General features: G+C 32.0%; 1 protein-coding gene across 1 annotated transcript; it reads right to left on the reverse strand.

Annotated features, from left to right (window-relative positions):
• Positions 1-1,065: 1,065 nt before the first annotated feature.
• Positions 1,066-7,691, reverse strand: LOC127721043 (uncharacterized). Its single transcript, XM_052227730.1, has 2 exons — positions 7,599-7,691; positions 1,066-4,161 (listed from the first exon to the last, which is right to left on the reverse strand). Exon 2 carries the CDS (start codon positions 4,133-4,135, stop codon positions 2,714-2,716), a length of 1,422 nt encoding a protein of 473 aa, XP_052083690.1. The 5' UTR covers positions 4,136-4,161; positions 7,599-7,691; the 3' UTR covers positions 1,066-2,713.
• Between the last annotated feature and the right edge of the window lie 7,977 nt (positions 7,692-15,668).

Raw genomic sequence — 15,668 nt, forward strand, 5'->3', positions numbered from 1 at the left:
ACAAAAAAAATGTATATGTTTATTTACATTGCCATCTGTTCCTGTACATGTTGCCGTTTTCAAATCTATTCTATATGTTATAATTGTAAAGAAAAATGCAAATAAAAGAAATTGCTTCAAGGGGATATAACTCTCAAAGGGGATGACGAAATCCTACGCAGCCTCATATTGTAATACATCATGATGCGGTCTACTTATTGTCCACAAAAAGTCATGATATCTTTAAAAACAACGAGGGTGGGGGGCCATGTCGAAAAAAAACAATAAAAGGGAGATAACTTCTAAAGGGGATGATGAACTTCTACACAGGGTCATCTGGTAATACTTCATGATGAGGTCTATCGATGGTCTAAATTTGGTCTTGATAACGCCAATAGAAACGGGTGAGGGGGGAAAATGTTGGAATAATAAAAAAAAAAAAAAAAATTGAGAAAAACAATAAGGACTTTCCTCAGGTTGTGGAATGACCTTAACAACAGCAATCATTCATTTTCTATAGAAAATAATAAGTTATCAAATTTTAGATAAACTACGTGTTAGAGAAAGAGAATACAATTATGTTTAGATGTCAAAGGTTACTATTTTAGCATAAACTTATTTAAATAAGTATTAAATCAATTGTTCCATAACATAACTTTCAGGTTATGTATTATAATATCAATCTATTATGTGGTGTCTCATAAAAATTTATTGCTGGATATTGATTGGAGTTTTTGTGTGTTAATATTACAAATTTTGCTGTTGTTTTATGGCTATCAATCATATTTAAAAAAAAATGTCAGTCATTGTAAGTTTAATTCACTGGCCTTTCTTTATTTTTTCATTGTTTATATATCTCAAGTGAATTTATCAGGAAGAAACTTTTGTATATCTATCTTTTTATGTAGTGTTTTGTAGACCTTGTGTTGTGTCTTTTTGTCGTTTATCGTTTTTGACCTTTTTTGTCGGTTTTCTGGTAATTATCAATTCAGATTTGTCCCTTTGGTGTTGTCAAATTCTTGAATGACTAAGCAACAATATGGTGATGATCCATAATGTTAACCTTTCGTGAAGACACACAGAACATAGATCTATACAATATTGTATTGAATAAAAGTCGGTAGATATCATGACATTACATATAATTCAATTCAAAGTAACAAAAAAGATAACAACACACTGTGTTGAGTAAGTGGGATAAATCTCAATTTCTCTTATGGTTGTGGCCTGTTATCTATTTCTTGCATGAAGATATATTTCTCGTATCACACTGCACGTGAGCGTGATACGAAAAAGTGATATGAAAATATGCGTTTATTTGATTGGCTAGTTCAGCATCATGAGATGATATTACGACATTTCCATTGGCTATTTGTTAGGTCATTGATAACTTTCAAAGGTTAAGACGATGTATATTTCGTTCGTGGAAACTGACATGTATGTGATTTCTTGAAAAATATACAAAACACTCCCACTTTTCACCTGAAAATCTTTATTTTGTCAAATTTTATTACATTCTGAAGCGTACAAAACGTTTTAAAATGTCTGATGTTAAAGTTTGACATCGGAACAGGACACATGACGTCATACTGGTATGTGCAAAAGACTAGTTCAGCGATTAGCGGGATTTATAATTCAACACAATGAAAGTGTTGACCATAAGAGAAATAGGTTTAACAACTTGTGAGAGTTGGATATTGCTTGATATCAACTATCGTTATTTAATTTAAATAGTAATAATAAACTCGCCGAAGGCTCGTTTATTATCATATTGAAATTAAATAACTCGAGTTGATATAAAGCGATATCCAATTCTCACTCGTTATGAAACCTATAATTATCTAGATGAATCGATAAATAATGAAAGAGATAAACAACATGTTGTAAGGATAATATATTGATGTTATATTACGCCTGAAGTTGTTGAATTATCTAAAATGCTCGATCCGTTTTCGTCCGATCCCCTTATTGAAATTCAAATAAATACATCTTTCATTATTATTCAGTAATGTGTGGCGTTCCGACATCAACTGTCCAAAAATTATCAACTACATGAAAAGTACTTTTCTTTGGTTCACACATTAGGTTAATTAAGTATTTATTTCGTGTTGAAACCAAAGGACATTGAATTTATTGTACGAGACATAAAAGTCATGCCATATAAGAAGAAGTTTAAACAAATGCGCTGTTTTTAACTTCATCTTGAAAGTTGATAATAGGTATTGAAATGTGTATTTAAGCGTTCAAACCTTTCAAAGAGACAGTCACTTATGGCTTTGTCCGGGTCCTTTTATAGCTGACTATACGGTATGTGGTCTTCTTATTACTGAAGGATAAAATGTGACTTGCATTTGCATTTATCTTCGTCATTTGAATTCTTGAAGATTGGTGTCTCATTGGCAAACATACTACATCTTCTTATTGTTTTCATAAGCCGGACTTCTTTAAAACCGCTTCATATAATTTTAATCGTAACTGAAAACAACATGGTTGAACGTTTTTGCAAATAGAAATTTTTTATGCTCATTTGTGTGAATCATCATGAACTTGAAAATAGGAGGGGTATTCGGTTATGTAATTCAATCTATGAAATTTATCAATGTCATTGCGAAGTTATTGAGGCACCATCTTGTGTTTGGGTATTACAGTTTGATTTTTAATATTGGATAGTGAAAATTTATTATCTATTTTACTTTCTATTCATTATGACTTTCTGTTTTAGTTTATTATCTGATCATTCTTTTTCTAGTTTCAGTTTACACCAGCGAGCAAAATGACTTGAGTCATTCGAAAAGAATACAAACTGCTGTTCACCTACTCTTCTCTTCGCTCTCTCTACGACAGTGTCTGGGTCATATATGTGGTATTTCGGAGGTCCATATTCCAACATAGCACATTTGCCATTAAACTTTATTTTTAGTTGTTCTTCAATGATTGTTCTATGTGACAAAAATCCACAGAACGCATAATGAGCAATGCAGCATGTAAGGTTAGACTTATTGATAGTTGTTATGCTTAAGACAACCGCTTCGTGCCACAAGTTCCAATAACTGTACCTAATTATGTCCCCTTTCTGAACATCTTCCGCTTTCCTTATAGGTCTTAATTTCACGTCTAATAATCTTTTGTTAATATCGAAACATTTCTCACAAATTATCCCATTGTCGTACTCCTTTTCATTTCTTTTCATTTCATTGCTTATTCCTAAAAAACCACTTTTCAGAAACAGACGACCTGTTAATCTCAATTTTGTTACCTGAATACTAAATTTTCTTCCTGTAACGCAATATGTTGCAAAATGTTCACAATTGTTGTCGAAAAGGTCATATTTATATGCTTCACTCTTTCTTTCCCCATCACAAAAATTCCTAGCTCGTTCAGCAGTATCTTTTTTTGAATGTTGCCTTATTCTGTAGGCAATGACACGAAGATTTTGTTTTGCAAAATTAAAGGATTTCACTGATGACCCAATAAGAGCTTTTCTGCCTAGGAACATGCCAATAGCCACACCTGAAATTGTATTTGTAGCCTCTATTATTTCAAACTTCTCGTTTGCCAGCTTTGCAACAACTATCGCATGGTGATCATATATTGCCCCTGCAAAAGCAATATGATCTCCTTCGTCAATTTCATCGGAGGAAAAAACAGGTATTGCTTTAACACATTCAATACATCCACTGATTTCAGAAACTTCTTGAACACTTAGCTCCAGATTTGTAGTGGATGCACCACTTTCACCATCTTCTGTTTGCTTGACTTCGGTCTTATGATTTTGTTCAGGAACAATGGAATCGCTCGAATTTTCATTAACTAGTTTTTCGCTGTCTAATTCCTTGATAGTATCTACTGACGTTATGGTCATACCTGATCCGTCAACTGTATTTTGTCGACGTATGAATTGTTCACGATTTTTGATAGATAAAAAAGAAGGAGGTCGTTGCAAAAAAGATGGATCAAAAGATGTACTTCTATGAATTCCTGGCATCCGTTCTTCGTCCAGTTGTTTTTCGTCATCTCTAGTCGATGAGCTGATTTCAGATTTATCAATGTCAGTTCTTGTTGTGGTACCATCTTTGATTTCTGATGACAATTCATGCTTTAATGGGACATCAACGGAGGAACATTTTTCAACGTTCTTCTCAGTTGGAGCCGTCATTGATCAGCGATGATACATGCGTATTTCTAGAAATAGAAGTAATTTAAAAAATAAACGAATAAATAATGTTCAAAGACATGATAATAAGCAAATACTAAATTTTTCAAATTTATCTTCGTCTTAAAATATGAAACAATATCAGTGTCCCAACTAAATGTGTTTATAATTTTTATGCAGATTTCGACAGGAGATACAAAATGAAGAAGATGTGCGGTGAAAGAATTCAAATATTTTAGAAAAAAACCTTTCTTGAATATATTAGACTGATTAGCTTATCCTCTATACATTCTAAAGGATATAAGATGAAATAATATTGTAAAGAAATACAAAATATATTTAGATAATGCAGATGTCTTTCATTAGTGTCGATCTTTTTTGTTAAACAAACAATGATACATTCTTAAAATCCACAGTCTTGGTTACTTCAACCGCATGAAAGTTCTTGTAGTTGAACACAACAACGGAGTTAACGATTTCCAGTAGGAGGATCTTGAACAAATTTCGATAAAGGAAAACAAACTCCTTCTCCTAGTTAGAATTTAAAGAAAGAAATAGTTATCATTTTAGACTATTCATCTGTGATATAATTAGATGTTTATTTACATTTTTGCATGATTAAATTTTGCGTTCAGTATTAAACAGTGTATGGTCTATAATTCAAATAAAGTATTAAATTCAAAACTATCTTGTGACATTGTATGAAAGAATACAAAGGATTTGCAGAATGCATTTAAAAAGATCACCTTTGACGAGCATGAAAATAAAGAGATATTGAATGATTGCCAATGAGACATACTATCTACCAAATATCAAATAATGTTGATGTTAGCAATTATAGGTCACCGTACGGCTTTTACTAATGACGAAAACCCATACCGTAAAGTCAGCTTTACAAGGCACTAACATGACATATTGTAAAACAAATCAAACAAGAAAACTTACAGCCCTAAATTATAACAAAAGACACAAAGTATCGACCTCAACGTATTCGCAATAACTGAAAGCTAGTTGAAATTTAATTTTAGCTAAAAAAAAATTACCTTTACTAAGATTTGATTTTGATTTTTGGTGTTTTAACGCCACTTTTAAGCACCGCTTTTGGGCTATTTCGTGGCGGCCAGTTTTTATTGGTGGAGGAAGCCGGAGTGCCCGGAAAAGACCACCGACCTTCGATAGGAAAACTGACAATCCTAGTCAATTAAGATGAAGTCGAGTGCACCCGCACGAGCGGGGTTCGAACTCACAACCTCAGTGTTGACTGGCTAGTGATTACAGTAGTAACTACTTAGACCACTCGGCCACCGAGGCCCCTCCTATACTAAGATATAAACCAGTACACCTACAATAGGTAAAGAATAATACACCATAAGCAGGCAGAAGAAGCATGATCTTGTCCTCTGCCAAGGTACTGACAGGCTGCAGGACCATAAATCTTAATAACTGGATAGCAGTATATGTTTATTTTTACAATTGTATTTGAATTTTTTAAAATGAAATCAGTGTTAATACCGATAAAGGCAATATTTAAATATTATATTTCAATATGCAATTCATACAATTTTCACTAAGATTAAGGACCAAAGAGTTTGCATGGATCGTATATAGAGTCCATCCTGTATACAATCCATAAACGAACTACGTTTTAGGTAAATACATAATTGTATGTACCTTCATATGTTAAGATTTGACATTAAGCTGAGATGTGGCAATGGTATGAACAATATTCTTGAGTCGAAGAAATATTTTAATTGTAAGCGATTTGCTTATTCAAATGAATGCAGAAATTAAGATCTGAATTTACTGTATCATGCAAAAAACGGGTGGTTATAACATATATATATAGACATGTTCACATTTATATGAATATCAGATATATGACTTTCTCTAACTTTAAGGACTAGATGCATTAATACTTTACCAAATAAAGCATTTTTGCGGTACCCTTTTCTAACTTCAGCAGAAAAAAATAATTTGAATGTAAAAGCTTTAAACGATGATAAATGATAAACGTAATGTTTTTCCCTAAATGTATTTAAGAAGAAAAAAACAGTTTCAATTATGTGTGTATTTTGTAGATTATCCCTATCTACTATATAGTTCCACAGATTTCATTTTGAGTCCATACTGAATAATAGCAAAATGGGGTTTAACCTACCTCCAAACGATCCAATATTACGCAACGAGGAATACCTAAATTGCACCAATGCTTAACTTCGCTTCCGTAAAAATCGAAAAAGTGATGTTTTATGTTATTTGATCCATATGTTTAGAATAATTTGACAATAACCCATGCTGTCTATGAATTTTGAAAAAAGGTGGATCCCAGTGACATATTTTGATAGTTCATTTAAAAGTTAAAAAGCACTACTTTTATTGTGGCAAAATAAGAGCTTTTTGCTTAGCAAATTTCTGTTTAGAAATTTTTCTCGAAGTTCGGTATTTTGTTATTTTACTTTTTGGTACTCGTTGCAATATTAATTTATAATGTGACGTAAATTCATTTACACTTTGTGAAAAATGTAAATAAATAGACGACTATATGTTTTACACTAGGCATTTTTATAGTTCCTTTAACATAACAAACAAAAATCTCTTAACTGAAAATACATATCTGAGAGCATTGAGTAGAAATTTTTCCCGTTTTTTGTTATTTAATGTTTCTTACGTTTCAATCTTGATCGACGATAAAATTCAATCCTTCCAGGTATCTTTTTTTCTAACTTAACAAAATAAATTCCTGGGTTTTGATATTGATTTTATTCATTGCATCAAAACATGATAACAATAAACTGGATTGTTAATAAAACGAGGGTAAGAGTCTGTGATCATAATATTGTTTGAGAATACTACTGAAAGGTTCTGTTATATTGAGGGGAAAAAACAATGACATAAACGGTTTAAATTGTGGAGGACATACCTTTTGATTAGCAACTGAAATAAATGATTCTTCTGTTGTAGTAGGAGCTATAATAACGTGATTTAAACACAGCCATTAATGTTAAATGATAACGGCAAACCTTAATGATGTTTGCATGAACCAAAAGCAAGCAAGACTTCATTATGAATGTAAACTTTTTGCATCCTTGTCTTCTATTAATTTATATCAGAAAACAAATTGTGACCACCTCCCCTAAATGAAAAGTATAAAAAAAGTCTCTTTTTTCTGTGACATTTTTTTATTCAGATTTTGCAATCATGTCTGAATTTCCACCTATTGGAATAGCCGAAATTATGTTCAATTTTTAAAGCAACCATTTTCCTTAAAAATTGCGAGCAAAGAATTGTTTGGAAGTTCAAAATTTTTCCATAAGGGGATACATACTTCTGAATTAGTCAGTTTTACGGGATAAAAAGAATCCTACTCCATGCATAGTAAGAAAAGGCCGTGGATAATACATTTTGTTTGATTTTATCAAAATTGCTTTAGTTATGCCCATTACACAAGTTGCATTAAAACACGTACCTTTTATCTTTATAACAATAAAGATCCCTTCCTAATTTCTTGATAAACTATATGTATCACCCGACAAAATGGCGTTTTTTAAATTTGTTTACACTAGCTACTTAAACATAATTCTATTTTTAGAACAAATGGAAAACCACGACTGTTAGTATACACGGAATCAAAATAATGACCTAAATAAACAAGAAAAAAAACATTCGAACCCTTGAAACATGATTTCGTTATGAGGATATTTTCTGAGTGTTTGAGACTTATAAGAAGAGTACAGCAATTATATTTTACCATACTATATGTTGTGTTTATAGTATTTACATGATTTATTATAATTCATTCATTCTTTCATTCATTCATATTCATCATTCATTCATTCATTCATTCATTCATTGACGGACTGACTGTCCGTCAATAAAGACGTTAGTTTACAGTTTTGTAATAATAATTCATGAAACCCTACCACATTTTACTGGTACTATATATACTGTGTACTCCTTCTTATGCGAGTTTTCATACTTCAGCATATACGTTACATCGCTGTGACTATAACTTTCCCCCTATTTTCAGGTTAGCATGCCTTATTATAATGCATGTTTTAAGTGGATCCCAGTGACATATTTTAATTATTCTTCTAAAAAAGTAAACTTTTTGTACACGTCGCATATGCGACAATTCCGTATATTTTACTTTTTTCACTGGATACTTCATCTGCTAGTATAAAATGTGACCGTTATGTGTATATTGATGAACATTTGGGTATGTTGTACATAATGGCATATTACGAATATGTAAGAAAGCCTATAAGATTTCCACTTCTTTTGTTTTGGCAAAATAGGAGCTAGTACTCGGTACAATTTGGGTACTGTGACGCAAATTCCCTTATACTTTGTGAAATCTGTAAATAAATCGACGAGTATATTTTGTAACACTAGGCATTTTTGAACTTCCTTTAGCATAACAAACAATCATCTCTAAACTGAAAAAACATATTCAAGAGCATTGAGTAGGACGTTTTCCAGGTTTTTATTATTATAATTTCCTTACGTTTCAATCTTGATCGACGTCAAATCCTAATCCTTCCATTTATATTTTTTCTAACTTATACAAAAATCTGCGCAAAATATTGAAAATTTGTTTGAAAAAAAAATCAATGCATTTTGTGTTTTAGAAAAAAAAATTGCCAGTTTTTGATATTGATTTTATTTATTGCATCAGGAGATGAAAACAATCACCTGGATTGTTAATAAAACGAGGATAAAAGTCTGTGATCATAGAGTATATAACTGTAAGCTACGGTTATATTGAGGGGAAAACATTGACATAATTTGTTTTTATTGTGAAGGATCATGTAACTGTGTTAAAAAAAGATATACCTGTTGATAAGTAACTGAAATAAATGGTTCTTCTCTTGTTGGAGTTAATGACGTGATTTAAACACAGCCATTTATGTCAAATGGTAGTGGTTACCCTCAATGATGTTCGCAAGCACCAAATGCAAGCAAGACATCAGTATGCATGGACTCGTTTTTGCATCCTTGTCTTCTATTGAGATATACCAGAAAACAAATTGTACCCATCTCCCCTAAATGGACAACATAAAAAGCCATTATTTTGCTAGGTCCAATTTTTGTTTTGCAATCATGTTTGAAATTCCCTTTATTTGAATAACCGAAATTGTTGCCCATATCTAAAACAATCTTGAAAGCAACTTTGTTCGAAACAATTGAGAGCAAAGAATTGTCTGGAAGTTTCAACATATTCCATAAGGAGGAATAAGATTTTTGTTTTACAATGGCCAATTTTAAAAGAAAGCATTCCAGTGCGTGGTCAAATAAGGATTATATATTTTGAAAGATTATATAAAAAAAAATGTTTTATATATGTAAGCTGCATAAAAAAAACTTTCCTGTTTTGTCTTCACCAATAAAGATTTCTACCAGATATTTTGAGAAACTATATTTATCACCAGACAAAATGGCGTATTTAAAAGTTGTTTACACTAGCTACTTATAAATATTCTATTTTTAGCACAAATGTAAACCCATGACATTCGGCTCACACAGAAGCCAAATAATGACTTAAATAAAAGAAAAAAAGAAAACCCTTGTTACATGGTAAAATGATGATTTTTTTTTTCAGTTTTTTAGATTCTGTCATTGGATAGCAGTTTATAAGAATAGTATAGCTATTTCACTTTACTATATAATATGTATTTACATTTATTCATACATATTGATTCTTTATCTATTCATCCATTCATTGATGAACAGACAGCAAAAAGACTGTAGTCTACTATTCTGCACCAATGAATGATGTATGCAACCCCGCCGCATGTTTTGATACTACATACATTGTATACAAACTAGTCATATATATCACAAACTAGTCAAAACATTTACTAAATTTTATCATCGGTATAAGGACATCATTCGTAAATATAGCTCAACATGCAGACTTCTTATACGTTCAGGTATTTCACATCCAATTTTTTATGGAAATATTCTTTATAAAGCACAAAAATGTCAGTATTCACCTCTGAAGCTAACAAAACCTTTAAATAGACTTATTAAGAAGGGATATAGTTACGATACTGTTGTCAGGTCATTAAAGATTGCATATTTTGGCGTTAATATTGATTCACTTATAGGGTTTTTGCATCGGCACTAAACACATTTATTTAAAAACCAGTTGTTGCCATGACACGGGTTATGTTCTTCTCATATATGTTATGATGGTATGATACTAAATCCCTAACGGGAAGGATTGTGCCTGATATTCATATGATGAAGACATAATCTTTCAATCAGTTTAATTGAAGTCTGGAGCTGGCATGTCAGTTAACTGCTAGTAGTCTGTTGTTATTTATGTATTATTGTCATTTTGTTTATTTTCTTTGGTTACATCTTCTGACATCAGACTCGGACTTCTCTTGAACAGAATTTTAATGTGCGTATTGTTATGCGTTTACTTTTCTACATTGGCTAGAGGTATAGGGGGAGGGTTGAGATCTCATAAACATGTTTAACCCCGCCGCATTTTTGCGCTTGTCCCAAGTCAGGAGCCTCTAGCCTTTGTTAGTCTTGCATTATTTTTAATTTTAGTTTCTTGTGTACAATTTGGAGTTTAGTATGGCGTTCATTATCACAGTATTTAGGTTTCTATCTTGTGTATTGCTTACTTTTGCTTTTCATTTGGTCGTTTATAGTTTTTTGTCATGCATGGTTTCGTTAGTTTGTCATCAATTTGTGATTTTGATTATTCCCTCAGTATCTCCACCTCGCTTTCACGCGTTACAAAAATTAAGGAATTTGCAGATTAAAATGTTGAATGCATATAATAAAAGTTCCAGAGACAAATCCTTCTTTCCACATGTTTTATTATTATGAGACAACAAAATCTTGATTATCTAGTTAACATATCCATAGAAATGAAATAGCACAACCCTCGACCTTAATATTGTGTTTTTTGGTTATTTACCGAGTTGTTTTTTTTAAACTGTACTCTGGCATATAGCAATCTCTAGAATTACGGGCGTCATAAAGAAACGGCTTATAACGGAACTTTAATCAACTATCATCAAAGTGGAAGGTTCAGCTACCTATAAAACCAGGTTTAAACCACCATTTTCTTCTAAAACTACCTGTTCAAAGTCAGGATTATGGCAGTTATTTTTCACTTGTTCCGTTGATTGATATAGTTTGATTCTGTAAAATGTTTATGGGATTTTCCCTTTTTTTATTTGCCTTGGAATACGGTATGTTTGTTATTCATTTCTATATTTACATTTTCCTCGAATTTATATTTCAAAGTATATTACAAAGTGTCCCCTTTCTGATTTTAATCCTTTATATGATACAAGACGGTTTCTACACATTGTTGAAATATGCTACATGTCTCTTCTTTACGTTTTAAGTCGCAAAATAACATACTATTTGTTTATGTCGACGACTCTCAGCATAGCTTTTTACAAGCCATACTTTGTGGTATAGCACGTATAATGGACAAGCAGGCATGTTTTGCTTGCATAACTAATGATTAAAAAGGGACGGATAATACCAAAGAGACATTCATTTATAGGTCAAAATGAAACAAACAACGCCATGAAAATAAAAACGAAAGCTACTTCTACCATTAGAAAAGTTATTTCAAAGTGGAATAGCACATCCTTTGATCCTGGTAAGTTTATCAAAGCTGTAGATAAAATTAATCTAAAAGGTTATCAGTTCAATATTGTTAGTATATCTTTGAATATTGTTTATATTGGTATAAATATCGACTTTTTTATCATTAAATTCAAACCATGCTAAATATTATTGTTATACACATATGCACATTCACGGTTCTACAACCTGGGGATACTTATATTTTGGTATTGGACAATGTGGTGTTTTCTCTGACTGTTAATGACGTCATTACATTAAATCAATTGGGTCAGTAACTGTGAGTAGTCTTAGATATGTACTTTGTGTCATGTTTGTTGTGATGGTGTATCAATTCCTGGCCACATCTGCTTTTTGTTTTTCTGTTTTCCTGCTTTGTATTGGACTGATGAGCCCTTTTCAACAGTTGTTTTATAGTTTTCTTTTTTTGTGCCGTTACAATACTGTCCCCGGTTAGGGGAGGGTTGACGCTTTCAAACATGTTTAACCCCGTTACATTCTTTATGTGCAGTCAGTTCAGTGGTTGTCGTTGGTTCATGTCTGTAATATTAAATTGTTTTTCGTTAATTGATTTGATTTAATTAGAACGTTAGTTTTCTCAATCGAATTGTTTCATTAAATTTTTTTATATTGTTCTGTTGTTCAGTGTTTAGATTATCTAGTATGTAGTATATTATTGTATTTGTAGCCGTTGTTTTCCTCTTATAGTTGATGTATTTTCCTTGGTTTTGGTTTGTGACCCAGATTTGTTTTAGTTGAATTGATTTATGACTATTGAAATGCGGCATACTACTGTTGCCTTTATTTGATTGATCTCGTTTATCTTTTGACATTTGTGTTATATGTATTTCTTCACATAACTGGTTTGATTATTTCCTTGCATGTTCTCCCTTTTTATGCACCATCATTTGTTACGTTCATTTTGATTATATAACATCAATATTTTTCATGGCATTAAGGATGTACTTAGGTGAAATTTAGGGATTTATGTCAGATGTTGGGACTCCTTGGTTTTTTTTTTTCTTCCATACAAGGTAAAATATTTTGCACCATAACATTTTTCTTTTCATATAAGACTTCAATAGCTCATAAAAGAGCATTTTCCCAAATTTAAGCAGATTCTAGATTTCTTTTTTTTTTTCGATTTGAGACCCAAATAATACCAATGCAAATATAAGGTAAAAGTCCGAGTCAGCCTTTTCCCGCCATTATTTAAAAGTCAAATATCTCGAAAAGGAGCTCCATAACCTATTAATATTATTAGCCTATTTTGTTCTTTAACTAATGCTCTTCCGACTTGAAGTATCAATTTTAAATTCTATTTTTTTTTAATTTCACTTAAGTACATCCTTAATTCAGAAAACGTACGCGAAAGCTCACATAACGTATGAAAAATTTTAAATGTTTGATTTGACATTGTTTTCTGTCACTTTTATAAAAATGGAGATAACAATATTGTACTTTAGGGATGTTCGCTACTCTGTTTAAAAATAACAAGCTTTTCAAAAGACTGTTATACATTTATAGTATATAAATAGTGGAACTAAAAAAAGCTGAAGAAAAATGAAGGGTCCGTGTGCTTGTTTTCGAGATATAAGTCATTGAAAATTTGGCGGGAAATAATTCTCCCTAGACTTTTCATACATTTAACATTGGCACCCTTTTTCTTTCAAAAATTATGAAAAAATAACAAGGATTTTGTAGGATTTTCAAATATAGCTGATACGGGTTATGTTCTTCTCATATATTTTATGATGGTATGAAACTAAACATCTAACGGGAGGGATTGTACTTGATTTTCATATAATGAAGACATAATCTTTTAATCAGTTTAAGTGAGGTCTTGAGCTTGCATGTCAGTAACTGCTAGTAGTCCTTTGTTAATTTATGTATCATTGTCATTTTGCTTAGTTTCTTTTGTTACCTATTCTGACATCGGACACGGACTTCTTTTAAACTGAGTTTTACTGTGCGTATTGCTATGTATTTCTTTGTTCTACATTGGCTAGAGGTATAGGGGGAGGGTTGAGATCTCACAAAATATGTTTAACCCCGCCGCATTTTTGCGCCTGTCCCAAGTCAGGGGCCTCTGGCCTTTGTTAGTCTTGTTTGTTTTTTAATTTTTGTTCATTTATATGTTTTGGAGTTTAGTGTGACGTTCATTTTCACTGAACTAGTATACAATCTTATTTAGAGGCCAGCTGAGGACCACCTCCGAGTGCGGGATTTTCTCGCTGCGTTGAAGACCCATTGGTGGCCTTCGGCTGTTGTCTGCTCTTTGGTCGGGTTGTTGTCTCTTTGACATATTCCCCATTTCCATTCTCAATTTTCTTTTAAACTATATTTAATAAAATAGCTTTTAATACAATACAGTTATCTCCTAACTCGTCCTTATTGAGAAAAGGACTTCAGTACACAATTCATGTTGATTGAAGTAGGAATAGAGGCAGTGATCAACATCAGTCATTGAACTATTAATTTGATGACAAGTCAACTTGTATATGAAATATGGATTTTTATCTATTGTACAATCTCAAAATTATGGAGCTTTATACTCATTGTTAATACCGTCACTTTGACGCAAAAATTAATGAACACATGCCTCGGATTACTAACAAACGTCAAAGTTACAGCTTATCATATCCTCAATATCAGTAGCACATTCAACATTTTGTTTTAAATAGCTTGATGGTGAAGTTGAAATCATTCCTTCGTAAAGTTTACGGACTCCATCACGTTTTGGTTGACCTTTATGGAACATCTGTTTCACAGATCATTACGGATATATTCAAATTGTCTTTACTGCAATCCCGTCACCTTTCCTCGTATGTGACCTACCAAAAAAGACCTATTACCTGGTTTGTACTAACATGAGCAACATGACGGATGCAATATGTGGAGCAGGATCTGCTTCCCTTCCGGAGTACCTGAGACCCCCAATGTTTGGGTGGGTTGGTGTTGCTCAATATTTAGTTTTCTATGTTGTGAATTGTGTATTGGTGTCTGTATGTTTGTCCATTGGTCTTTTTCTTATTTTTTAGCCGTGTCGTTGTCAGTTTATTTTCTACTTGTCAATTTGAATGTCCCTTTGATATCTTTCGCCTCTCCTTTATTGACACAGAAAGCTAGGCACTTGCAAACACTTTCAGTTGTATTTTAAAAGTTAAACACAATTTATTTAGACAAAATACAAATGTGGTCATATAAAACAAATTCCCACGTGTTGCAATAAAAAAGTAGACATAGTAGTTGCTGAATATTAAATATAAAATGTTGAGTAACTTTTAAGTAGAAAACAACTTTAGATATTGAACAGGTTTCCAATTTATTTCACATGTTGTCTTTCTCGTCACTGATCTCGACTGATTTGACTGAATGGTATTCTACATTGGTCGTTGGTTGATTTCTGATTATTCCATCTGTGGTGTTTTGGCTTACATTATAATTTATATTACCACGTGAAGACAGTTTAAATTTTCTGTAATTAATGAATCCCAGAATCGACACAACAACAACAACAATGATTGCACACACTACTACCGCTATGACGATTCTTGTATAACTAACATCCTACAAACAAATGTGCAAATTTGAAAATATCAAAAAAGTAAATTTAAATGCTACAAATTATCTTACGTTATGTAAAAGGTGTTGAAATATAATTACTATATGTTGGACTAAGGGCAATGTTGAGCCTCGCAAAACGTTTACATATGCAACCCTGATATTCATGAATGGTTTGTTTTAATAGCAGCAGAATAGTGAATAATATATAAAACACAATTGCAAAGTTTTTTATACAAAAGCCTCAAATATTGACCATTTCTATCATTTTAGACTGCCAAAAGTAACACTGTTTTTCTAAATGTTAAAAGTTCGTAAAATTTATAGCATTAGTTATTGGTGGATACATTTA

The sequence above is a fragment of the Mytilus californianus genome, unplaced genomic scaffold, assembly GCF_021869535.1.
Source record: "Mytilus californianus isolate M0D057914Y unplaced genomic scaffold, xbMytCali1.0.p SCAF_115, whole genome shotgun sequence".
NCBI classification, from domain to species: Eukaryota; Metazoa; Mollusca; class Bivalvia; order Mytilida; family Mytilidae; genus Mytilus; species Mytilus californianus.

Bases quoted from the DNA above. Each gene is read 5' to 3' on its own strand.
- LOC127721043 (XM_052227730.1), bottom strand. From the start codon at position 4,135: ATGACGGCTCCAACTGAGAAGAACGTTGAAAAATGTTCCTCCGTTGAT.